Source organism: Eschrichtius robustus, chromosome 15 (genome assembly GCF_028021215.1).
Source record: "Eschrichtius robustus isolate mEscRob2 chromosome 15, mEscRob2.pri, whole genome shotgun sequence".
Lineage (NCBI taxonomy): Eukaryota > Metazoa > Chordata > Mammalia > Artiodactyla > Eschrichtiidae > Eschrichtius > Eschrichtius robustus.
Window position 1 is genome coordinate 45,468,377 of NC_090838.1, and position 27,991 is coordinate 45,496,367.

A 27,991-nucleotide genomic window follows, 5' to 3' on the forward strand; every position below is an offset into this window, starting at 1 on the left:
TCACCACATTATACATTAAATCTTCAGCCCTTATTCATTGTGTAACTTAAAGTCTGTTTTAATTCTTAAATTGTTTTGAAGACCAAGGATATCAGAGAATTTCTGCATTTACTTTAATATATTGAAAGTATGCTCTAAAACTGCTACACCAAAAATATAATCCAGAGCCAAAGAGAGAAGGAAAAAAATCTGACATTATCACCTCATTTTTATTATAGTTTGACTGAACAAGGTGCATCACAGAAGGCTTTTGTCTTTGTCTGTTTTTTGTTTTTAAGTTACAAATTTAGCTCTAAGACATATTGTTTCACAAAAGAAAGTCATTTGGAAATACATCTCCATATAGCAAAAAAGAATAAAAATACAGAAAATATACATACTCCTTTTGGAAAGCCATACACACGGGAGAACTGAATCCGAAGACAAGGCACATCTGGGCATCTGGGCAGTAGCCAGACTGGAGCAACATTTCTAGGCACTCTTCACGCCCTCCAAACACTGCTGAGTACACAGGACTCACTTTGTTTGGCCCAGTGTCACAGATTCGGTTAGTAAGTGGTATTAACAAGTCCAAGATTCTGCAAATACAAAAATTCAGGGGTATATAATGCTTTTATATGTACATAAGTGTAGACATTTCTACAGCACATATTTTGAGTCACTCATTGATAGATTTTAAAAAGCCTTTCTGTCTTCAGTGTACTTTCTATCTACAGTAAATTATTACAAGCTACATACTCCGAAATGTTATGCTCATTACTGTTGCTTAATAGAAAGATCCTTAAACGTATCTGAAGCAGAGCTAAATAACGTTCCCATAAAAGTAAACAGATAACACACAGTCCTTTATTTTTCACGAATTATTTACCTTCCCACCAACAACCACCTTCCTCCCCAAAATTCAAATTTTATATTAGATATTTTAGGGTCTAATAAATTTTTTAAAACTTCATTATACTAGATATAAACTTGTTATCAAGAAAACAAGTTATTTTCCTTCATAAAGTAGCAACCAAAGTTTTATTTTTCTAATCAGTAAGAATTTTTTAAGATGGTGACATGAAATGAATAGTATTTTCATCAGGAAGAAGTCAGAAATTCTGCTAAAATATTGTATTCTCAGAAAAGAAGATGAGCTCTTTAAATATTAAGGCAGATTTATTTAAAAATTAAGAATAAATTAAGAATTTATAACATTCTTTCTCTTTGCTACTTTTCCTTAGGTAAGGTAGGACTAAGATAATATTTAAGGGGAACTTATATTTTACCATGAAGGAAATCATCAGTGACAAACAGAATTCTCAAAATTGAGAACAAATGAGGACAAATTCTCAAGAGGGTTTTGGTATCAATTTAAAGCTCAGAGTATAACTGTACCTAAGATTTATGATGAAATAAACAATCAACAGTTAAGAAAAACATCAAATTTTTAAACCTAAGTACTTTGTTAAAATAAAGAATCTGTTTAGTGTCTCTTATATGTAATAAATGTGCTAAATTTTTTTAAATGAGTTGGAAAAATTATACTCTTCAACATGGCACAAACATGATTACCAATATCTTTAAGGAAATAGTAAAATACCATGCCACCTAGTGGCATAATAACCCAATTACAGCATCTGTTTTCCTACTATGTATACATACTAAAGACAAGACCATTTCACTATTACTTTTTAAATTAAATAATACTAACAAGAGCTATAAAAATTATTATTGTAGTAGTACGACTCTAAAAACTTTAAATACATATTTAAAAAAACTGTTTGGTACCAATCTATGTTAAGATAGGCTGCCATATTCTCACAGGTATAACCAGGTTTAATAATTTCTGAGATTCCTGGAACCCCCAATTTCAGGGAGTTCCAACTTTCGTTAAGTCTCTCTCTCTTCAGACAATACCAAAAATTTCATTGGAATTTCTGGCTAAGGAAGAAGAGTAATAGAAGCAGGGGAAAGTACCGAGTTGAATTTGAAATAAGACAAAGAGAAGTCCAGTCAAAGGGTTCAAGATGTGAAGGACTACCCAGTCCACACAAGAGAGATCACAAACTCAAAACCTTCCTGGGTTCAAGATATGGAGGACTACCCAGTCCACACAAGAGAGATCACAAACTCAAAACCTTCCTGGGGTCAAGGAGGTAACAAAAATAAGCTGAATAAAGCCATCAGAACAATACCTAAAGATGCCTGGGACAAAACTGGAAAGGAGTGGGAGAGTACAGCCACAGCTTAAGAAGTCAGAGAGAAGACTTAACACCCTGAGAAAGCCCCTGGGGCCACTCTGCCTCACACTAGGAAAGGGCAAGACTACAAGTTGCTGGGAATGCAAGGGGGACAAATGTGGGGGTGGATCTAGTCACCCAGCAGATCAGTAGAAAAGGGAATACCAAGGGTTATGCCTAGAGGTAAAGGGTCTGGCCCAGAAGATCTATTTCTATTACCTTTGAATTATGAGACCATTTTTATTTTCCATTTTTAACACTTACTTTGTATGGCCCATTTGTGCAGCTGCATGAATAGGTAACTGCCAATTGTCCTCATTACAGTAAAGATCAGGATCTGCCCCACTGGAAAGCAAAAGCTCCACACATTCTGTGTGGCCCTCTTGAGCAGCAATGAACAAGGGAGTAGCTTTGTCCAAGGCTTGACAATTGACATTTGCACCTAAAATAAACATTTAACATATAGCCTCCTTAATGCAAATAATAGTAATAATAATTAACAAAAATTTCAAAGCAGCTGCCTTAAAAGGGTTTCACAGTACAATAGCTTTTCTTCCTTAGCGGATACTGTTGTTAAAACATATTAATTTTCATAACTTATTGGTAATCATTTACATTGTTTTTACTTTTATGTCAGCAAGAAAACAAGTGATTAATATTTTAGAATTCATTTTTAAGCTAAAATAAGAATCTTATTCAATGAAGGATTCATTTCATTCCAACAAGCACTCTGAGGGTCCAGTAAGCAATCATTTAAAAAGGGAAAAATGCAAACTATCAAATATGGATAACTTTTCTGATCATTACTGAAAGGATAAGAAAAAAATCTAAATTATGAGACTCTACAGATGCCACTAATTGATTCAGGCTAAGATTTGTGAAAAAAAATTCCAGTAGATATGATATACATGGGGGCTATGCCTTTAAACTAATGTTGACTATACTCTTCATTATATCACTTTTCTTCATGACCAGTGCATGATAAACAGAGCCCACATTAAAAGGAAAAAGGTCTATTTAAATGGGTTTCTAAGCTGATCTTTTTAAGCATAAATCTAATCAATTATTTAGACACAAATGTATAAAGATGTGAAAAAGTTTAGTGACCTCAATTTTTGTGAAGGTTTCAAAAATAGCAGACTTCCTCAAACTTTTCTCATTGACAAATAATGTGTTAAGTATGCCAAGTATGGTGTTAATACATGACCACGAGAATTTTTTAATTTCTGGAATACAGCTCAGTGAAAAATCATCATCATCAAGGGGGGGAAAGACTACTTTTTTATTTAAAAGGATGTTCCATAAATATACCTTGAATAAACCAAAGCCCTGAAATGGGTAAAAACAATGCAAAACACAAATGGTAACTTAGAGTTTATGGAACTGTCAGAAATTCCAACTGGATATTCAACATGTCTAGATACACAGAATATTCTTGACTTGTACATGGTGGCTTCACCTACTGTCAGCCTCAGAAAGAAATGAACACTATAACTGAGAAAAGACTAAGTCAAAAAAGAAACCTACTTAACTTTCTCTTTTAAGCAATGTTTTGTTTTGATTGACAATTTCAATGTATAAGAAAGAATAAGGAACTAGTCCCTGTAAGATTACAGGTAGAAAAGTTGGGAAAATGAGAGATAATTCACTGAAAGGAAAGTCATTTTAAAGAGTTAGAAACATGTATAGTTACCTTATAAACATACCTACATACCTTTTCAACTTGCTATTCATAACTATTCAGAGAGGAGAAGAAAAAAAAAAAAAGAACAAAGAAAAACAAAACAGGTGCTTAGTGTTCCAGGAGACAGGCTCAGCATGAGGAGTCATTAAGCTGCAGTTTAACCTATTTCATTCTAAATATTAGCTACACACTAATAACTGGAACTTACGGACTGGAAGTCACAAAATACATCACGACAGTCCTTGGGAAGGTACAACATAGAAGAAGGAAGATGAGAAATCACAAGTCCTGGATCCAAGTCCTGATTCTGCCAGGGAATACTTCCTAGATCTTTGGCAAGGCACTTAAATGCTCAGAGCCTGGGATTCTTTTTTTAATTACTTACTTAATTAATTAATTAATTAAGCTGTGTCAGGTCTTAGTTGCGGCATGCAGGTTCTTCTCTAGTTGTGGCATGTGGGCTCCAGAGCACACAGGCTCAGTAGTTGCAGCATGCAGCCTCTCTAGTTGTGGTGCACGGGCTCTAGAGTGCACGGGCTCAGCAGTTGTGGCACACGGGCCCAGATGCCCCGTGGCATGTGGGATCCTAGCTCCTTGACCAGGGATCGAACCCACGTCCCCTGCATTAGAAGGCGGATTCCTAACCACTGGACCACCAGGGGAGTCCCCAAGCCTGGGATTCTTAATACAAAAAAAAAAAAAAAAATGCTTGAGCAAATGATTTGGGGGATTCTCTCAACTTTAAACTTTGTTTTGGTAATTTATTAAAAGTTTAGGTATTACAGAAGATATGTGAAAAGTCTAAGTATTAAAAAAAATTGCGTGGTGGCAAATCTTGTGTATTTCCCATCTGCTCTTGACTATCCATGCTTCGTCAGGTTAGCAGTGTGAGTGCACACACAGTGTCTGGAAGAACTGAAAAGCTCTTACATAACAAAAGTTTCTGGTCACAGAAATGTCACACAGAGTAAGAATGCCACCTCAACACCATCCTCTCCGACAATGCTGAATGTGTAATGGTTGTCACTGAGAAACCTTTAACAGGCTTCTGTTGTTATTTATTAACATAATAAAGTGTAAACATGCTTTGAAATAAACCCATTTAAATATCACACAATTGATCAAAACATACAACTCAAAGGGTTAATATACAAAATAACTATCTAAAAAATTAATTAAGCCTATACTAGTCTTGTACCCTAGAAAGCTGGAATTGCTCAGGTCCCTATAATAAAGAACAGCACCATCATTCAACTTGCCAATAAACCTGCTTTAATGATAGATCATTATGGTCCTACTCAGATAAATTAGTAGTTGCGCATTGTATTATGTTAGTAATAGAGACTTAGTAACCAGGCTTATAAATGAACTTGTATGTACTCTTATTTACCACTAACATAAGACCATAAATTCCAGAACCTAATTTATATCTGGTCAAGAATTACTCTTCCTAAGAAGATACAAAGTTAAAACTCATGATCTTAACAGTGTAAAGACGAATGGATTAGTCTTACCCGATGATATAAGTATGCTCAAGCTTTCTAGCTTGCCATATTGAGCAGCCACAAATAAAGGTGTGATCCCAAAGTCATCCTGGCATTCCTTGTTTGCTCCTTTTTTAAGAAGCAATTTTATGATCTCAGCATTTTCCTAAGGCACAGATTCATATTTTAAATAAGAGAAAACAAAGAAAATAGAAGATATCTTTTTCATTGTTGTGTGTATGTTTTTTATCCTCACTAAAGGAAAAAAGTGTATTGGTGGATGGGAAGAAAGTGTTAAACAATCAGATTATTCTGTACCTTTAGCTAGAACATTAAACATAAACAGATAAAACACTGGGAATCTCTAGGAATTATAATCCTTATAAAATCCTGCAAAATTAGTTTGCAAGTACAAGCACTAAGATGTCATCACAGTTTCTAAACACAGTGCTATAAATAAAATAAGCCGTTGCTCGCTGTCAATTTATATCCCAAATATTCTGATGGTCTCTTAACTATGCTATCAACGTTTGAAAAACTTAGATAATCCCTGCCGCCCAAAGCTACTAGAACTACTAGAGCAGTTGGCTTATTCAGAATGACCGTTAGCATTTAGACTGCCTTTTCTGTACTGCACTAACCATCATAAATCACAGGCAAGTAGGAAGCAAAAACTGTACAGAACTGTCATTTTAAAAGGGTAAAACACACAATTTACATGGAAATGAAATAATAAATTCAGAGTTTACCTGAAAAGTAGCCTGGTGCAAGGTGTTCCATCCACACATAGAATGAGATCCAGTAACATCTGCTCCATAATGAAGTAGCAGCCTTACCACATCTATCTGTCCATTTTCAACAGCTGCAATACAACAGTCAAAAAAATTACTGTCAGTAAAAAGCCATGTTTGTAGGACTGGGCACTTCGGTGATGTTCCCATCACTTATTCAGTTTCGAACTCACAATACTGTGATCTTTCCTATCAACAAATCAAAACATATATGTACTCCTTATGCAATTCCAAAACATTTATCACAATTGTCTTAGCCCAAACCCATTAATATATACATCCTTTTGGTACACATACAAAATTATTTTCAATTGTATCTTAAAAGATACAGAGGAAATGGAAGCAGGAGGCAAACATATTCTCTTTGATAATGGAGATAATATGCGTTTCTATTTTGTTAAAAATGCAAATGAGAGGGGGATGGGATGAACAGGTCAGAAGAAACAGCAGTAGTCTGGAGAAACAGTCTCAAAAGAATTGAAAGGTTGGCTATTACCATCTGATCACAAATGACAATAGTAAATGACAAGCAAACTGAAAGCACAATACTGCAAGTCTGCATCTTAGATATTTTTACAATAATAAACGACAATCATTGTTAAAATGATGTTCTTATATCAACCAATGAAAATTTAGTAGAATCTGTTTCACATCCAATTCATACATCATTATCAGTGACTGCTGGCAAAAATCACTCCATAGCCAAAAGCCTGAGTTGAAGATTATCAGGTTGTCAGTGGTGATATATGAAACAGAGTGTAGATAAGTTTGTTTCCATGAATTAGGGAGACCTTCTAAAAATGAAAGTCGAAAAAATTTGTTTTATTAAATATGCTATAGAAGTCAGAGAGAAAATTTTTAATATCATAAATACATTAAGATATCTGATGTCCGTCCGCATCTCTAGTGAAAAAAATTTCTCAATGGTAAAAAGGCATTTTTATAGCTCTTGCTAATTATTTCAAAATAAGGCAAATGGTTAATTAATGGTTAATCGTTAAGAAATAGTGGTTTAGGGACTTCCCTGGTGGCGCAGTGGTTAAGAATCCACCTGCAAATGCAGGGGACACGGGTCCGAGCCCTGGTCCGGGAAGATCCCACATGCTGCGGAGCAACTAAGCCCGTGCGCCTCAACTACTGAAGCCTGTGCGCGTAGATCCCGTGCTCTGCAATAAGAGAAGCCACTGCAACGAGAAGCCCGCACACCACAACGAAGAGTAGCCCCCACTCACCACAACTAGAGAAAGCCCGTGCACAGCAACAAAGACCCAACGCAGCCAAAAATAAAATATTAAATAATTAAATAATTAAATAAATAAATAAACCTTTAAAAAAAAAGAAATAGTGGTTTAGAAAAATGTATTTACAGCTCACATCCTACTACCAAAGCCTCTCCTTTGGAAGAGTTGGGTTAACTTCTTTGTCCTTATATAATAAGTTACCAAATTGGAGGGGGAGTGGGAACCATACTGTGACCAAGTATATTATACTTCAATGAAAGTTATTTAAAAAAAAACAACAAAAAAACCCAGACTCGAACTTACTATTTGTTTGCCTCCTTATCATTAGTAAAGTACGCTTGAGGATAGAAACCGTGTTCCATTCCCCTTACGTGCCAAGTGCCAATTGCAAACAGAAGACAGGCAATAAATAAGCATTGACTCAGTGAATGAAAAATAAATGTCTAAAATAAAATACGATTTTCTCTTTTTAAGAATTCATTCCTCTCCAAACGGAATAGCCTTCAGAACTATACTTCTGGATATGACAAAATAACTGGTACTAAACTAGCCATCATAAGAGTGGGAAATATACATAAAGCAACTTTTTCTAGCATTAAACCATGGGCAAAAGACTGATTCCTAAGGAAAGGGAAACACATGAGGTGAGCCCCATGATCACCCCAGCTTTCTGCCTGGGGACATTTCTGGATTATGGTGCAATGAGCTGAAGTCCAAGCACAGGAAGGGTAAGGTTGAAGAAAGAACACTCCAAGCAGAGGAAATGATCCGAGCAGAGTGAAGCAGTCCGCTGAGCTAAGGAGGAAGATATCAGAGTTTAAGCAGTTGAAATCGGTGGGGCAAACCCCAAGAGAAAAGAGAACTGTGCGGAGGGGAGGCCCCACTGTGGAAGTTCTCCAAGATTCCTTGCCTGAGGTCTGGGCTACACATGTACAAGGCAAGATGAAGCTTACCAGAGAACTGCTAAAGGGTTAAGAATAGAACAGAGATAAGTAGAAGACAGTGCTGAGGGGCAATGGAACTCCTAGGAGTTTTGGCCCAGTCAGAGTGGTGAAACCACACTGATACTTTGATAGCTCGTTAACACTCTGGGCATCCAGCTGAGACACCCAAAAGGCAGAGCCCTAGGCATAAAGACCACATCTGAGACTAAGGCCTACTCTAGACCTGCTCTAAGGAAGCCTAAAATAAGCCCTGACCAAGAAAGAGGCAGAGGCTGGGAACTCAATCCTCCTGGGAGTTAGATCTGGGAAATACCTTATGCTCTCAACAAAGCATAAAACCAAACCTAAACAAGTTCAAGGTCATAAGCCAGTAAATAATCTACCTATTATTTTAAAAAAAGAAAAAAACTCACTATTTTCAGAGGATAAGAGAATTCAAGTCTGTGACATACTATTCACAATGCCTAGTAAGTATACAAGTCAGAAAGTAGTGAGCAGAAACTGATCCCAAGATGGCTCAGACATTGGATTTAACAGATTAACTAATGCAGCTACTATAAATATGCTTTAAAGCTTTAAGGAAAATATGTTCAAAGATTTTACTTTTAATATCTATGGTATACACACAGCATACACAGAGAATCTGAGTAATGAAACTGTTTAAAAGAAAAAAAAGAACCAACTGGAAATTCCAGAACTGAAAAAAGAAATGGATGGGCTTAAAAGAAGATCAGAGATGGTAGAAGAGTGGATGAACTTGAAGACATCAATATAAATCAACCAGGGACTTCCCTGGCGGTCCAGTGGTTAAGACTCCACGCTACCACTTCAGGGGGCATGGGTTCGATCCCTGGTTGGGGAACTAAGATCCTGCATGCCACACAGCATGGCCAAAAAAAGAAGGAAAAAAAAAAATATATATATATATATATATATATGTATATATATATATGTGTAAAAAAAAATATATATATATGTGTATCATCCTATCTGAAGAACTGAGAGAGGAAAAAAAAAGACTACAGGAAAATCAACTGTACACATCAAACAGTCCAGCATACATTAATTGGAGTCTCAGAAGAAGAAGAGAGTAAAAACTGGGCAGCAAAAAATACATTTGAAGAAAAAAAATGCCTGAAATTTTCCAAAATTTGATTTAAAAAACAAAAACAAAAGCCACATTGACTTACAAATCCCAGAAAATCGGCAAACCACAGTGCTTTGGAAGAAGTCACTATACTTACGACTTCACATTCTATGTAAATTAAGGATGATTATATAAACATACCTGACAGCTCTGTGGAAGAATTTAAGTGACTATAAAAGTAGCTGCAAACAACAAGCCATTGAAATCAACTTAGCTATAATAATAGTTTCATTTTTTTTCCAGGGCTCTTATTTGCATTTGAAATAAAATCTACCATTTTACCATGTCCTTTGAGACTTTGCAATAGTTAAATAATTAATCCAATCATTCAACAGTGCCACGGACTGTACTAAGCACAAGAGGCATAGCAAGCAACCAGACCTACAAAGTAGTTGCCTTCATGGAACTTCCATTCTAGTGGGAGAGACAGATAATAAACAAGCACACGGATAAAGGAAATAAGTTCTGATAAAAGAAACTGCGAAATTACTTTTTGTGGGAAAAAAGTGGAAGAAATTAACAAGGTAAACTAAAGAGCAGTGACTGAGTATGAGAGTGCTATGTTAGAAAAGAGGATAGAGGTCATCTCTTTGAAACAGAGACCTCTGAACAGAGAAATGAGAGATAAGCAGTAAGCCATGCAAAGAGGTGGAAGAAGAGTACTCCAAACAGGAAATAAGAAGTGTAAAGGCAGTGAGGTACGAAAGAGCTGAGTATGTTTGGGATAGCCAAGATGACCAGTGTGAATGAAGTGAAGTCAAGCAAAGGAAATAAAGCAAGAGAGGTAGAAAGAAGCCAAGTTTTGTAAGCCTTGGCAAAAAAGTTAGCTTTTTTTTTTTTTTTTAAAGGAAAAAATGAATTTGTAGTTGGAGCTACTCCTAGGAGCACAGCTCATCACCTGCTTGTTCAGGACATAAATCCTGAGGAGTTGAGTGATCTGCCCAAAGTCACAGAGCCAGAGCCCAGGCTTCCTAGTTAGTCAGGACTCCCTCAACTACACCTGGAAATATTAACAAGAATAGGAGTCAGCAAACTGTTTCTGTAAAGGGCCAGAAAATACAGACAGTCCCCAACTTAAGATGGTTTGACAACAATTTTTCGACTTTACAGTGGTGCAAAAGGGATACACATTCAGGAGAAACTGTACTTCAAATTTTGATATTTTCCTGGGCTAGCAATATGTGGTATGATCATCTCTCACAATGCTGGGCAGTGGCAGCAAGCTGCAGCTCCCAGTCAGCCACAAAATCACGAGGATGAACAGCTGATATACTCACAACCATTCTACCCCCATACAACCACTCTGTTTTTCACTTTCAATATAGTTTCAATAAATTACACGAGATATTCAACACTTTATCATAAAATAAGCTTTGTGTTAGATGATTGTGCCTAATGTAAGGGACAACGTAGGCTAATGCAAGTGTTCTGGGCACATATAAGGTAGGCTAGACTAAACGATGATGTTCAGTAGGCTAGGTGTATTAAGTGCATTTTTGACTTACAACATTTTCAGTTTACAATGGGCTTACTGGGATGTAAACCCGTCCTAAGTTGAGGAAAATCTGTACTCTATTACATCTAGTTTCTCTGGTTCAACATTATGCTTGTAAAATTTATCAATGTTGTTGCCCCTAGCTGCAGATCATTCCTCTTCATTGCTGTATCGTAATCCATTGTGTAAATAGAACACAATTTATTTACCCGTTCTATTGTTGGCAGATGCTCTTTGGATAGCTTCCTGTTTGGGGCTGTTAGAGAGTGCTACAACGAGACTATTCTAGTACATCTTTTACTGAACACTGATACACATTACTGTTGAATATATGCCTAGGAATGGAATTCCCGGTACAGACAGTATGTATATACTCAGCTTTAGTAAGTTCTTCCAAACAGTTTTTCAAAGTGGCTATACCCAATTCACACTCCCATCAGCAATCTATCTTCTGGTTGCTTCATATCCTCATAAACACTTGGCACATTCAATCTTTTTCTTTTTAGCCGTTCTGGTAGGTGTGTAGTGTTTACTCTTACCTTAATCATCAGTCACTTCAAATTCTCTTTGGAAGTAGTTGAGATATGAATAAATAAACAAAATATAACATTGTCTTTATCCTGAGTTCCTTTGGGACTCCCTAGCCTGGGCATACAAGTGAAGTTATGTTAAACTGTAAACTAAAATTTCAAATCCAGACATTGGGGTTACAGAAGAAACAAGCTGATAACAGCTATAGCTGGCTGACGGTACAAAGGAGTTCACTATATTATGTTCTCTACTTTCGTATATATTTTAAATGTTTCACAATAAAAGTTTTTAGTGTTTTTCACCAGTTCATGGCCCCACTTGCATAATATGGAAGCTGTATCTCCTGACAAACTCTACCCCACTAAGGACTTCTGATCTCCTAAATAATCCTGTCATCTTCTTCTCTGAGACACCTTCTTGATGTCCACAGTTGTAAAGGCCACTTGAAGGTTATAACTGGCACAGTGCCAATGAGAATGATGTCACCCAGGCCATATGTGCCATTTATTTCCCAATTCTGAATATGCAAGATGCCAAAGTGATGCTGGTTTCCCTGCAGTGCCCACTGTATAGGCAACATGCTACATCTGAGCAGCAGTGGAGAAGATGCCCTGTTCCCAACCTAACCCACAACATGCTCTGTCACCGAGCTTCCTATAGAGTAGGGCCACTCATATCCCTGTGTCTCTCAGAGCTGCTCATGGAAACAGATCCTTCACCTTCTGCCTTCAGCTCCTCTCACTACAGGGCTCAAATATGACTCCCTGAAGCTGGAAAACCAGGCTGTTCTTCCACCCTTGTCTCCCAGAAGCCCCTCTAACACCCAGTTACTCAAATAAAAATCCCCACCGGAAAACCATTCATTCTGCTCCTGAATTTGCCACCTACTTGTTCATGACACAAGTGCTCAGGCATCTCAGACATATCTGAATTATAATTTAGGATCAAGATGATGCCCTAACTCTAGTGGAAAGAACACAGATAGTGTAGTCAGGCACTCTGTCCAGCTGTGAACAAGTTAGTCTCTCAACCTCATTACACATATAAAATAAGGATAATCTACTTACCTATGGGCTTTTATGTTGATTGAATAATTAATATAAGTAAATACAGTAGGTGCTCAATAAATGTTCCTTCTTTCTCTCCCTCAGTCTCCCTTACCCCTTTCCTGATATATAACTGGTCAACTTCTTTTCCTAATAAACTCCACAAATAGGATACTCAGAAGGTTAGCTTTTCAATCATGAGGAGTTAGGCCATAATTACAGTTCCCTCAATACTAATACAGCTCTCTGACTAAACTCATATTGGTCACCTTCACTCCATGCACCCTAAGGACAGCCTCTTCCCTTTGCAGGATCAATCCTTTTGTCCAACAACCTAATTAACTGCAACCGTCATCCAGTACTACAAGAAGTGCATATCCAGGTCCCCTCCTAAGTGAGAGTGCAGATCCTCAGGTTTCCCCGATTGATTGTCCAATTTACTTCCTCCATGATAATTACCCACAAACCAGTTTTATTAGTTTAAATAAACGTTTATGTTTATCTTTCCTCCTCCACAGCCATACCGATCTTGTCTTACAAACATATACACTATTTCCCACCCTCAAAAAAGGAATCCAAAGCCCATAATCCTCTATCTTTCCATGGCCACCACCTGTATTCACTTGCCAGATTTTTCTCTCTTCCAAAAAACAGAACTAGGTCTATAGGCAGATGCTGTTTATACAGAACTTTCATGCTCTTTCTTTTCCTTCCACTTCCTGTCCAAGTTTGCAGAGACCTAAAGACATTTCCTTAAGACTGGAGCGTGAGTCTGATAATCACCTAATCAACTGAGGATAATGAGGGAAATTCAGCTGCAATTTCTACCATCCCACTGATAAGCAAGCTGATTGGCTAAGCTGGTGTTTCTTTGCTCCCTCACCTCTCTACATGGGACCCATCTAGTACCACATGCTACAGCAAAGAAGGCCAACATTTCAAAGATAGAAGAGGACTACAGCTCAGTTAAGGATATACGAAGAGCTGCGCTCTCTGATACAGAAGCCAGTAGCCATATGTGGCTATTTAAATCTAATTAATTAAAATTAAATTAAGTGAAAATTTGAGTACCTCAATCAAACTAGCTTCATTTGAAGTGCTCAAGAGCCACACTTGGCTAGTGACTGGACAGTACAGATTTAGGACACTTCCAAATTCTATTGGACGGCTCTGGTCTAGAGTTTAGAATTTAACTAAATTGGAATTTAACCTAGAATACTAGGCATATCTATCTCCAAGATACATGCCTGGCAATGAGGACAGGGAGCCAGGCCATTTGTTGTGGTTCCTATGGTTTGGGGCAGGTGTTCAAGGACAGAAAGGAAATGAGTAATTCTGGAACCTGGAAAAGTACTGTGGATTCCCAGAGAGAAAAAGAAAGCAGAATCATAGGATCTGGTATTACACTGGCATTGAACAGAGACCAGAGCCCAAGGATAAAGAATAAACATGAAATAAAACATCCCATTTGGAAGACACAGCTCAAAAAGTGTCTGGGGTACACAGAGAGATGGGAGAAAGGCTTTCCTCCCTTCAATCCAAACACGTATTGTCTGTAAGACTCTAGCTGCGACAGCAGAAAAGAAAAACCAGAAGCTCTGATGGCAGGGACACTGCCCCTCCCACAACAGGTCAGGTTATTGTGCTGAAGAAACCTGTAACAGCAAAAGTCTAACAAAGTAAGAATGATATGAGAACATCATTACCTGCAATAATTTCTAGGAAGACATTTATATTTTTGAAGAAACACATCTTTCCATTTCCTATATTTAAGAGGGAAAAAGAAGTAATCTGGGATAACATAACCTGAATAACAAAATATTGTTGAAAAGGAGAAATCAAGGAAGTAGAAGCAGCCGCTGACCCACATAAAACTTCTAACCAAAATCAGAACTCAGTTGAGGGGCTTCCCTGGTGGCACAGTGGTTGAGAATCTGCCTGCCAATGCAGGGGACACGGGTTCAAGCCCTGGTCTGGGAAGATCCCACATGCCGCGGAGCAACTAGGCCCGTGAGCCACAATTACTGAGCCTGCGCGTCTGGAGCTTGTGCTCCGCAACAAGAGAGGCCGCGATAATGAGAGGCCCATGAACCGCAATGAAGAGTGGCCCCCACTTGCCGCAACTAGAGAAAGCCCTCACACAGAAAAGAAGACCCAACACAGCCATAAATAAATAAATAAATAAAAAGCTAGGTGCTTTTAAACAGAATAAAAGCAGAATGACCTCCGCCTTCTAAAAAATAAAAAAAACTCAGTTGAGGCATGTAGCACACAGAGTGCAGTCACAAGCCCCACATGAAGATTTCATGAAGACATGGACTCAACATAGGATTCTCATCTGGGAGAAATATGGCAGAGCTATACATACATGTAAGGAATAAATCTAACTAGGAGTATTAAACTCTAACTAAAAATAGTAAACAATGATCATTATTTAATGCAGCACTCATTAAACAATAAATTTCTAAAGGAGGGATTTTTTAAAATGTAATTATCCTACTGAATGCTCTTTTGGAAAAATGCCTAATGTGACTATGTGTTCTAGGGAACTACTGTAGACAAGTTCTGTACCAAATGCAAATTGTAGTGAGCTGAGTTTTACATCTATAAGCTAGAATATACTCTTTCATCTTGAGGCGCAGATTGTGACAGTAGTTCTACTGAGAAACATCACAGTCAGTAAGGCTGTAATGAACAGTTTAACCACAGGCTGTCCATCTCCTCTAGTTATAGCAACAGGTTGGTGATTTCTGAGGGCCTCAGAGATCATCTACGTATTCTATTAGTACATTTGATTTATATATGAATTTTTAACTGTATCTATGCTTCTTAAGTTCTACATGTACTCTATTCTCCATTATGCACTTCATTTTTCTCTACAATTCACTGATAAAATAATCTTTCCATTGTATATCTAATTTGAATAAAACGTTTTTCCCTACCTCTTTCACAAAGCAAAAAACAATGTTCGTAGCCATTTTATCTACTGTGTATTTCTCTGGTCCTGTGGTTACACTGACATCTGGTGGCACTAGAAAAGAAACTAGACTGCAATGACAAGTGATTTTTTTTTCTAGTGTTTTGAATTTATTCTATGTCACCTCAGATTTTATGTTTTTCTAAGACTTTACCTATACCCAGGACAGAAGAACTATTAAAGTACTATACTAACTCCACTGACAGCATATGTTAGTTTCAACTTTCCACTCTGACAAAGTGACTGGCAAGGATGGAGAATTATTTCGAGAATGTCACTGGGTAAGTAGGACTACCCACAGTTATTTATTTCATAATTAAATGTTATAATCAGAATGGTTATGAAGTAAGGCTTTTTTAAGGTTAATTTCAAACCACTCTCCCTATATATACAGATATATTTCTATAATGTGTCTTGGCCATGAATCCTTAGTCTGAAATGTAGTATTTGATTTACTACTTAGAAAAATTTTTTCTAAAATTGTAATGAAAAGTTACACTTCTTTCTTACAAAGGACCTCGTGTCTGCCCAACGACTAACAATCTTAAAGATGTATACTGATGGGAAAAACCATGACCAAATGGACAAAATTCATTATGTTAGGAATGTAACAGAAAGATTGTAGTCAGTACCCCAATCTAATTCTACATGTTGCCACTGACATGTCTCTGTTTCTGACAGAAAGAAGTCAAATGGGTAATTAGACATCAGAGACCATATCCAGAAAAACAAATCTTTCAATCACATGAAAGTCTTAGAAGACAAAAACCTAAAATTCCACTATTTTATTATTTTTCCATATGTCTCCCCACCAACAGAGTCAAGAGAAACGTTTGATTTAGATAGCAGAGCTATAAAAGTGAATTCTACCACTTTCTGTAATTATCCGATTCACGTTTTTGAAGTACTCATATAGCAGTAGTTTCCTTAAAGGAGCCACCTCTGTATGATCTCCACAGAATGGCTTAGAGAAACAAATCATTACACTGAGGAGTCCCTATCAAAGAAAAAGTATCTGGCAAAACATCCCTCATCCCAAGGACCACTCCAGTGTTTAGGACTCTGCACTCTCACTGCCAAGGGCCTGGGTTCAATCCATGGTTGGGGAACTAAGATCCCACAAGCTACAGTGTGGCATGGCCAAAAAGTAAATTAATTCATTAATTTAATTTAATAAAATAATTATTCAATTATGAACATGCAAGAACTCAAGGAACATTATTCCCATGGGTCCTTTCAGAGGACTCTGTTAAAGGAAGAATTTAGTTAACCAAACAAGACTGGAAAAACCACGGCAAAATAACTGATGATAAACCTCTAAGCTACTGAACCACAGAACTATAAGAATAAAATAAAATGAAGGCATTAAGATGCCAGAATAGGAAGCAAAATGTTATTTCCACTGACGACGTTAATACAATATAACTAACAAAATTTGGCAAAGGACAGAAAAAAGAAAAAGAGTTACACAGGAGAGTACAGGGATACGGATTTCTTCATTTTTAAAAGCCGGAAGTTTAATTCTATCAATCAAACATGACTAATAAAATGACAGATGGCGTAAACACATTTAATTATATGAAGGTAACACAAGAAAGACAATAAATATACTAGCTTCAAACTGCTTACCTTAAGGAATGAAAAGATACAGTCTTAAAGCATCAAAGAGTATGATATAAAATAATAAAAAGTTACATCAAGAAAGTAAATAGAACATGAAATTAACATTTTTAAAATGTAACTTTTTAGTGAACAGCCATACTTCAGACCTGAGAAAACTCAAACTCCTATTTTCAAGAACATGTCCTCAAATAAAAATAAGCTTAAGTTATAATCCTTGAGGAAGATGATTAATCTTTCCATTGAAAGATCTACAAATAACGCCAAAGATTAAGTTTAATTAATATAATACATATTAAATATATGAATGCTAAACCTCAAAATTCATAGCACCTCAAAAAATAACTCTATGAATGATCACTAATCCATGAAAATACCAGTGAAAAGTGAAATACAGGTTGGTTTGTTCAACTCTGGAATATATCAACAGAGTCAGAGTTAAAGGATAGGCCACACGAGCTAAAGTATGACATATTTTACAATTTAATATTGAAATAGGCAGCCTCACATAACACTGTTTATAAAAAACTTTGTTCCTAATAAACAGCACAGCTATGTTTAACGTTGAAGGTTACACAGACTAAGCAGAGACTCAGAAGAACAAAAAATGAAAAATAATCCATCAAAAGCCAAAACAGCATGCTGTGCAGTTCTCATAGAAATTGTTCTGTGAGGTCGCACTGGGTTGGATTTGAGCCTCCAATTTATCAGTGTTGTTTCCTGAATTTGTGGGATTGTCTCATTTTAATTCTTACTGTCATCGAACTGAAAACCTTCCTTCCAAACTCAATTTTATGAAAATCTTGGTGAGTTCCGTGTAGGAAAGATAATCCCATTATAAACAGTGGAGCAGTAAATTTTCTGTCTGCATTTAGCCTTTAGTTCAATCATAATGACACACCACTGATGGTGATGACTTTTCTAGTCACCTGAAAATTTCCATAGTTCTGTATTCATTTTCTATGCCTTGATCTCCCAGTTTAGGTGTTAACTGGGCCACAGGATAGGTACTACAACATGCAAGGGAATATAGCTTCCCTTGGGGGGAGGGGTAACATACTCCAAAGTTTCAGCAATGAACAGTTTTGGAAGATAAAGCTACAGGTGGGGAAGGAAGCTATACTAGACGGGTAGTCCCCCTTTCTCACTTTAAGTCCAGTTGGTCCAACCTCTCTTCCTTACCTAGAGATTATCATCTATAGCTTGGTGCAAACCTTGAAGTGTTCTAGATTTTGTTTTAATAAAAAAAACTCTTCCATTATAGATGGAAACACAGATCACTATGGTTATTTAAAAGAAGGAGAAAGATACAGGTAAGTAAAGCACATTGCTGAAGTCTGTCATATTATTTATGGGTCAGAGCAGACACTAGAGCCCAGAACACCTAACTAAACAAACACCTAACTGAAGAGTCACATATCCATTCTTTGTCACTATGTTTTTGCAAAAGCTCAGGCTGTACTTTTCCTTTTCTCTTCCTTTTTTAAAAATACTCTACTTTCGGGCTTCCCTGGTGGCACAGTGGTTGAGACTCTGCCTGCCAATGCAGGGGACACGGATTCGAGCCCTGGTCTGGGAAGATCCCACATGCCGCGGAGCAACTAGGCCCGTGAGCCACAACTACTGAGCCTGCGCGTCTGGAGCTTGTGCTCCTCAACAAGAGAGGCCGCGACAGTGAGAGGCCCGCGCACCGCGATGAAGAGTGGCCCCCGCTCGCCACAACTAGAGCTAGAGAAAGCCCTCGCACAGAAACGAAGACCCAACACAGCCAAAAATAAATAAGTTAATTAAAAAAAAAAAAACTCTACTTCCAAACAAGGACCTAATACAATTGATGCAGTACTTGAGCATGCAGAAGTACTCTATGTACTATATATCCTTGGGCTTAAACTCTCTGCTTCAGTCAAAATATTTTTTGTATTAGCCAATACAAAACATAATTAGGATGGTAGTTTGCTGCCAAAGAAACTAAATAAATCCTATTACTAAAAATAAGTGATTTAAAGTTTTTCACTGGTGTGAATTATCCTGGCAACTCTTCCTTCATTAACATAAAAAACAGCAAGTATATCCTGAAATATAAATCACTAAAAACTCTGAATCTCTAATTTTCTCCAAATACTTATATAATAAGTAAGCACGATGCTGAATTCAGTAAATGGAACTATTATATTTTGAAACTGTAAACTAAGTGATCAAGCTAGCATTTCTCAAATAGTCCTATGGAATATTAATGTTTTTTGAGATATTCCCCCTAAGTGTTCCACAAATAAAAATAATATTAAGGTCAAATACATTTCAAAATGCTGGATTAAAGTTAAAACAAGTGATGTTTTATAAGAAGTTATTTCAAAGACCTTCATTCTTTCATTCAACAAATAATTTACTGCATGCCTACCATATACCAGGCACTGATCTGAGTTTGGGAGTTACAACAGTGAACAAGATAAATAAAATCCCTGCTCTCGTGGAACATTCTTTCTAGTGAGAGGAGTCAATAAACAAAGTAGCAAATAAATAAAATAATTGCAGCCAGTGATAAGAACTATGAAAATACTAAAACAGGATAACATAAGAGTACAGAGGATACTGCAGACTAGGTGGACACATAAAGCTACATGGCTACTAATTTTTGTTTTTCTACACTGGGGAATATAGAACATAGCATTTCCCAAACATATGTTGATCAGGAATACTTCTGTCAATGAACATCTATTAATAGCTCACTGAATCAATTCAGGAAATGCTATTCTAACCAATACACAGACAGTTAGCAAGATCAAAACTTAAATACAGAACTTCTGATCCTAAATACAGTGTTTTCACACTTCCTCATCTGTGATAGTAGAAATAGTAATAGTACATATGTCATAGAATCATGGTGAAAATTAAACAAGGTAATTCATGTAAAACATCTGACACAGAGTTTGGTACACATTCTCTGCTTAATAAATGTTGCTGTTACTATTAATACAGTACTCTGCACATGATATCTTCCTCTGTCATCCCAGGGTGACTTATTTTTCCCTTTTTTAATACCCTGAACACGTTATTTCTAACTCTTTTACAGGACTTAATTCCTTTTGTTCACGCCTCTATGTTAGATTCCTTGAAGATAACAACTAGAATAGAGATTGAACTTAGCACGGCTTCAATGAAAGCTTAAGCTTACTATGTAGTTGTACAGAATATCCGAAATGGGTTAAATGTGGATGTGGTTAAAAAAAAACAAACTTTACATAAAAAGTAATCTCCCCTCTAGGAAACTCAAACCATATTACAGCAAGGCTTCCATGAAACATCTTCATAATAGTATATATCACATATTTAAAACACTTTTATAAATTAATGTCACCAGTAATGGATCATTTTCTTCCTGATAAGATGCACCAAGATACCATTTCACTTCTGTGGTATTCCTGGAGAAATGTATAACCTGTACTTTATCAAGAAAAAACATCAGACAAACCCAAATTTAAAGACATTCTACAAAATAAATGGCCTAAACTCTTCAAAAATGCTAAAATCATAACAGATAAAGACTGAAAAACTGTTCCAAATTACGGGAGGCTAAAGAGACATAACATCTAAATATAATAAATAATCCTGGACTGATCTTGAACCAATTAAAAAAATTTTTTTTTTATTTGCTAAAAAGGACATTAGTGGAGCAACTGGCAAACCTGAGTAAAATGTAGAGTAAACAACAGTACTGTATCAGTGTTAACTTCCTGATTTTGATTATTTTATGGCAGTTACATAAAAGAATTTCATTGCTTCTAGGAAGTTCACACGGAAGTATTTATGGGTAAAGAAGCTTTATGTCTACAATTTAATCTCAAAGGGTTCCAAAAAAATAATACATGGATAAATATATAGGGAGAAAAAACGATACACTGAACAGGGCAAAAGAACAAACTTTGGGTGAAAGGTACACAAGAATCCTTTGTACTGTTATTTCCATAAGTCTGAAATTATTTCAAAACAAAACACACTTGTCTAAGAACAGAAAAAAAAGGAAAGACGGCAAATAATCATATGAAAAGATGTTCAACATCATTAGCAATCAGGAAAAATACAAATTAAAATCACAACGAGATACCACTAAATCCCTATTAAAATGACTAAAATGTAAAAAAAGAAAAAAAGAAAAATTTGTCAATACCAAGTGACATGGTGAGGATGCACGACAACTGAAACTCTCAAACATTACTGGAAGGGATGCAAAATGGGAGAGTCACTATATAAGAAACTTCCAAATTGTTTTCCAAAATTAAACATACACTTACCACACGAACCAACAATCCTAAATATTAATTCAAGAGAAATGAAAACTTATATTCAAACAAAACCTGTGTGCAAAAGTTTGTGGCAATTTATTCATAATCAACAAACACTGAAAACTCAGATGTCTATCAACTAGTAAATAGATAAATTGTGGTGCACTCATACAATGGAATACTACTTAGCAAGAAAGGAATGAATTACTGATACATGCAACAACATGTATGAATCTCAAAAGCATTATGCTAAGTGAAAGAAGTCAGTCTCAAAGGTTACATGTTGTATTATTTCATATATATTTATGACATTCTGTAAAAAAAACAAACTACAGGGGAGTTCCCTGGTGGCCTAGGATTCTGGGCTTCCACTGCTGTGGCCCAGGTTCAATCCCTGGTCAAGGAACTGAGATCCCACAAGCTGCACAGCACAGCCAAAAAAGAAAAAAACAAACCACAGGGATGAAAACAGAAAACAGATCAGTGGTTGTCAGGGGTGAAGTAGGGGGAAAAGGTTGATTAAAAATAGGCAGCATGATGGAATTCTGCAAGGTGATGGAACTGTTCTGTGTCTTGACTGTCATTGTCATTACACATTTTTATGCATACATCAAAACTCGTAAAACTGTACACTAAAAAGAATGAATTCTACTGTACATAAACTTTAAGAATATATATTTTTAAATTTACAAGGAAAAAATTATTTTCATAGATATCTCATTTTATTCTCAGCCCAATAAAGACTAGGTAGGTACTATTACTCTCATTTTATAAGTGAGGAAACTGAAGCATACAGTAAATAAATGAACATATGAATTACATGTGGCAGGACCAAAACTATAATCCAAATACACTGATTCTGTACAAATGTTGTATTCTCTTAATTTTCTCATGTTCCACTAAACTTTATGGGCCACAATGTCCCTGAAGACAAACAGGATGAAAGGGAGGGAGAGAAGCAAAAAAGACAGGTATTAGAAGTAGCCCTTCAGAATTTGGCCTTTGTTCTTTTTTATTTTTTTTAGTATTTATTTATTTGTTTGTTTATTATTTATTTATTTATTTATTTTGGCTACGCCGGGTCTTAGTTGCAGAATGCAGACTCTTAGTTGCGGCATGAGGACTTCTTAGTTGCAGCACGTGAACTCTTAGTTACAGCATGCGGACTTCTTACCTGCAGCATGCAGGATCTAGTTCCCCAACCAGTAATCGAACCCAGGCCCCCTGCATTGGGAGCACAGAGTCTTACCCACTGGACCACCAGGGAAGTCCCTGGCCTTTGTTCTTAATGAATTAAAAAACAGACCACAACTGAAGAAGTCTGAATAGTGATCCATATAGGCAACAAATTAACTGGCGTTAAAGGTTTAGCTCATGATTTCTTCCATAAAACATTCTTAATTTCTTAATGCTAAGAAAAAGCAAAAGCAAAAGCAAACATAAAACATTCACAGGTAACCTTGTAACTACTGTTACAATTTAAACTCTCCCTGGTCTTCAGAACAACATTGAGAACAATGATAATGACTACAATTCAGAACAGGTTTTACAACTTTAAGTAAACATTTAAAAGATATTCCCAGATGCTATCACCCAAGGGTAGAAAACAAAGAAGAACCTTTAAAAATACCTTTTTGGTTTCAAAATCAAAGAAGTGACAGTATAATATTTGCCAGAGAACACACTATAAATACAACAGCTTTAGGAAAAATTAAGCTTAGTTTCTTTAGCAAAAAATAAAAGTAAAAAATAAAAAATTATATCTGTACCACAAATAATATACTTCACCTAAAAACAGTGGTGTGGTTTCCTCTAAAGTAGTGGCATTAGGATCTGCCCCGGCTTCTAAAAGAATCTGTATGATCTTCCAATGTCCTTGACTTGCAGCAAGATGTAATGCACAGAAGCCCTCAAAAGTCTTTGTTTTAATGTAGTTTTTAGATGAATCTATGAAAGAATAAAAAACTATCAATTAGAAGGTATCACTTCTATTTCTTGGGATTAAAAAGCAAAGATTCCAAGAAGAATTTAATAAAATATTAAAAGATAATTATAAATGGGAGGTCTCATAGTTTAAAACTCTCTAGAAAATCAAGAAAAAGTTCTACAAGGGTCACAGTATAAACAGCTTCCCAGTAGTCTTAACACAAATTCTGCCCACACACTCATTTTCTCTTCTCTAATTTTTGGTAAGTGGGGGAAGGAGAGTGGCAGGAATTGAAAAGTAATAACACAAAAGCAAGATCCAAGATTTACTGAAATATTAATAAATTTGATTCATTTATTTCTAAATTTCCATAAGGAAAATGGTCTCACCTGTAGCATTACTTCCTTGTACTCAACTAATAAGATGAAGGTATTTAAAATACTCCTTTTCTAACCTAAAACTACATTCTAATCATTAATGAAGCCTACATTTCTAAAATAATAAAATGCACTCCGAAGAAACTGAACAATGGCATACAATTTATAAGGAACTTATGAGTTGACTTAAGTTTTCTGGGGTTTGTTATGAAAATCTCAAAGTTTTGGTAACATTCAAATTATGTAAACAATGTCCACATTAAATTTTTTGTAAGTCCACAGCAAAAGATAATATTAAGTGACTTTCTTACCTTTGCCTCCAAAACAATAAAATTCTAAACCCACAATAGAACGGTGGGTTGAATGGGGGAGGCATTTCTGAGAGCACTGATAAACAAAAACAAAAAATAAACAAGTAAAAAAAGCTTTAAATAATATTTTCTTGAAATACCAGAATTAAAACTAATGCTCCTGACTACAATAATCATCTGTTTTAAGTAATTCCTGTGATCATAACTGCTGAAACTGTCAGTCTAAGCCATAATAATACTCAATTAACAGCTTGTAAGCATAAATAAACAGCCTCCAACTTTACAGGATACACAACTAAATGGCAAGATAGGGTAGTTATATTTTAAAAGTTCCTATCACAAAAACAGTGTTCCCAGATTAGTCAGAAACTGACATATATTCAGATATCCACAAAACTATAAGGTTAAGACATGAAAAACTAGGAACACACAGATATATATAGATACAGATATGTAAATAGCTCCCAAATAGAAAATTTCAACATTATAAAGAAGCTGATTCTTCCCAAAATAATAATAAATTTATCATAATTCTAATCAAAATGTCAACAGAGCTGGGTGTTAGTTCATTGATTGGTTTTATACTTGCAAAGTGACTCAAGTTGATAGGGGTTAGGGAGGGCAGGTAAGAATAACAAAGAATTTAGAAAAATAAAAGAAGAAAATTATTGGGGGGAAGCTAGACTTACTATTAAACCATGTGCTAAAGTTAGAATAAGTAAAATAACGTGGTCCATCTGAACACAACTCAATCACTATGCTACACTGCCTTATTTATCTAAGGATTTCCAATATCTGTTAACATGCCCAGTGTAACAGTGTAATATTTTCTTAACATGAACTAATAAAAAGTACTATGAATTATTAGATCATATATTGGCCACATAAAAGTACTTGTTCACAGTATGTTATAATTAATTACAAGAGTTTAAGTGACCTTTCGTCAGCAAATGGTTTAATATAGAATGGCATGATTGTCACTGAAGATCATTATTGTTCTTTAAGATAATAAACTTCATGAAATCTCAGTACCTATTACACCAAACTGCCAATACAGAAGACAAGCAAATTTGTTATTTGTGCTAATACTTTATACAGAAAGCTAAAGTGATATATATATATATATATATATATATATATATATATGTAAATATGTGTGTGTATATATATATATATATATATATATATATATATGCATATTAAATTTCTAAGTAATCCATACTTCAGCGTTCTTCTCCAACTTGAATGAAAAGGCCATGTATGACTTCTAGGCTAGATTCTGGATCTAAAATGAAGACAGTAAAGCAAAGCCTTCCTAACCTTCTAAGACTCTTCCATCCTTTTTGTCTAGGCCTGAGCACCTTCATACTTCAGTATACTAATAAAAAGTATGGTTCAGGAATCTCTGGCAGTTAACTAATATTAGATGAAGTTTAAGGAGGCAGAAATTATATAATAAAAGACAATTTTATGTATACCAGCTGAGCCACAAGGGACAAGAGAATTATGAATCATATAAAACACAAGTATAGCAAGTATAAAGAATGACAGAAATGTCAAACTTTTTTTCAAAACTTTTAAGATTAACCCATAATAACAAGTTAACTGGTTACGGATATGAAGATGCTACTGTCATCATTAAGCAGAAGAGACCTCACTTCACTCTTCAAGACTAGAAATGTTTGTACGTCACCATCACTTTAAAATACCTCCTTACATGAAGCTGTATGCTAGCTAGACATTTTACAAAGTAGTCAGCTACCATTCCTCACTGGTAAATGTTTATGAACTTGAATCAACCAGAAAAGTTTAAATTATAATCTTTTTTAAAAGACAGTGGATCTGAATAAAGTATGGACTTTACAAAAGAAGGGATGAGCCAGGGGAATATAGAAAACATTTTTGAAAGTGACCAATAGGCTATATAGCCCTTTTGCTTCATTTTAGTTTGATTTTTCTATTGAATCAAGTAACCAAATCTGACAGAATTTTGGACATTCGTTCCAACTACACAGAACAACCAAACTCATGGAAAACTGAGACCAAAAATGTCACCACCTCCTAGAATAAGTCATATAGCTGCTTCTTACCCTCTGCAAACCCTATTTCCTATCTCCCTACCCCTACCCTAATCCTTGTGTATGTACTGCACATAAATTAGATTTATCCAAAATTTATTTCATAATAGTGAACTCTAATACAAATCGTGAGAAATTTTTATTTGACCATTTATATCAACTATTCACATAGTTAACTATGAGTGACTTACCCTCCAAAAACATCAAGTCTAAAAAAGAATAGTCATTAACAATGAAGGTGATACTTTTAATTTCTAAAAGAAAACATAGATGACTTAAATAGCCAGTTCAAACACATTAAGTCAAAAGCCTGCCTAATTTTATTCAGTAGCTAAAAGGAAAAAAAATTATAACATAAAACTGATGTGGGAAGAGATATCAGTATATCTGGAATGAACTTTTTGACTAGAAACAAATATTCAAATTCATGCCTTTGGGGACTTCCCTGGTGGTGCAGTGGTTAAGAATCTGCCTGCCAATGCAGGGGACACGGGTTCGAGCCCTGGTCCGGGAAGATCCCACACGCCAGGGAGCAACTAAGCCCGTGTGCCACAGCTACTGAAGCCCGAGCGCCTAGAGACCGTGCTCCCCAACAACAGAAACCACCGCAATGAGAAGCCCACGCACTGCGATGAAGAGTAGCACCCACTCGCCGCAACTAGAGAAAGCCCGCACGCAGCAACGAAGACCCAACACAGCCAAAAATAAATAAATAAAATAAATTTATAACAACAACAAAAAATTCATGCCTTTGTCACTAGAGATAGTTTGGGAATTCAAGCTATAGAATTAACTTCAAACAAATTCTGAAAACATGTATGTTTACATTTGAGGCATAAACTCTATTTTTCCAATATCTTTAAACATTCAACTATCATAGACTCTAGAACACGTGATTTAAAAAGCATTCATGATAAACTTCCTGTATTATGATTTGGAGAATTTAGCCTTGTCACCTCTCATCCCTTAAAACAAAACAAACAAAAAGCCACACCAAAAACATTGTGAGGATTACTTTCTTTCCCATCCATGAAGTAATAAGTTAGTAATTTTGATGAGCTATGGTCCCAAAAGTCTACCTTCTGAGTGACTGGTGATGGTAAGTACACAGGGGAGAAGAATGTGAATGCCCATGATTAATGAAATGTAAATGGTGCACTGAGTGTCATAACATGGAATGTTATATTCAAACTCAGTTTAAATTAACTGAATGTTAAAAATGTTTACTTTGATTAAACGCTGGAAGCATACTATAGTGGAAAAACATGGGCTTTAGAGTCAGAGAGAAATGGGTTCAAATCAAATATCCTGGTTTATTACATAACTTTTGACGAGTCAACTTCTCTGAGCCTTGGTCTTTTCAACAATAAAATGGGGATAACATGTTCTCAATAGCAGTTTTGCATATTTAGATAAATAATGTAAATCAAGCATCTAGTACAATGACTGCTACAAAGCAGTGCTCAATCACCATTAATTCTCTTCCCACACCCTGCTTCCTGAGTGTCACACTGTCTCATTTAGTCTCATTTACTGAGCCCCTCACTCAGTTGTGTGCTGGCTGTGTAACTGGCTCTGAGGGAGTGAAAAAAGAAAAAAAAAAAGTTTATAGAATTGGTTTGTAACACTGGCTGATTTCTGTGGTGTAACTACTCCCACATGGCTGATCTCAACCTACGAACATGAAGTCAACCAAATACAGAGCTGGAAAGAGATGTGCATGATTACTCTCTGTCCCATTACTCTGTTCTATTTTTTCCACAACACTTTTACCTTTTGAAATTACCTTGTTTAACTGTTTAGGTATTTATTGTCTGTTCCCACCCCTACCCCCAA

At 35.9% G+C, this 27,991-nt stretch overlaps 1 protein-coding gene across 2 annotated transcripts in view; it reads right to left on the reverse strand.

Moving 5' to 3' along the window:
• The window catches only part of ASB3 (ankyrin repeat and SOCS box containing 3), a 92,085-nt gene that overhangs the window by 30,414 nt on the left and 33,680 nt on the right, over positions 1-27,991 (reverse strand). For both annotated transcript variants that reach the window (XM_068564844.1, XM_068564845.1), the window contains exons 3-7: positions 23,251-23,409; positions 6,140-6,252; positions 5,421-5,556; positions 2,487-2,664; positions 381-578 (exon numbers count right to left, since the gene is read on the reverse strand). In XM_068564844.1, the coding sequence (XP_068420945.1) occupies positions 381-578; positions 2,487-2,664; positions 5,421-5,556; positions 6,140-6,252; positions 23,251-23,409 (784 nt within the window). The remainder of the gene's footprint in view (positions 1-380; positions 579-2,486; positions 2,665-5,420; positions 5,557-6,139; positions 6,253-23,250; positions 23,410-27,991) is intronic.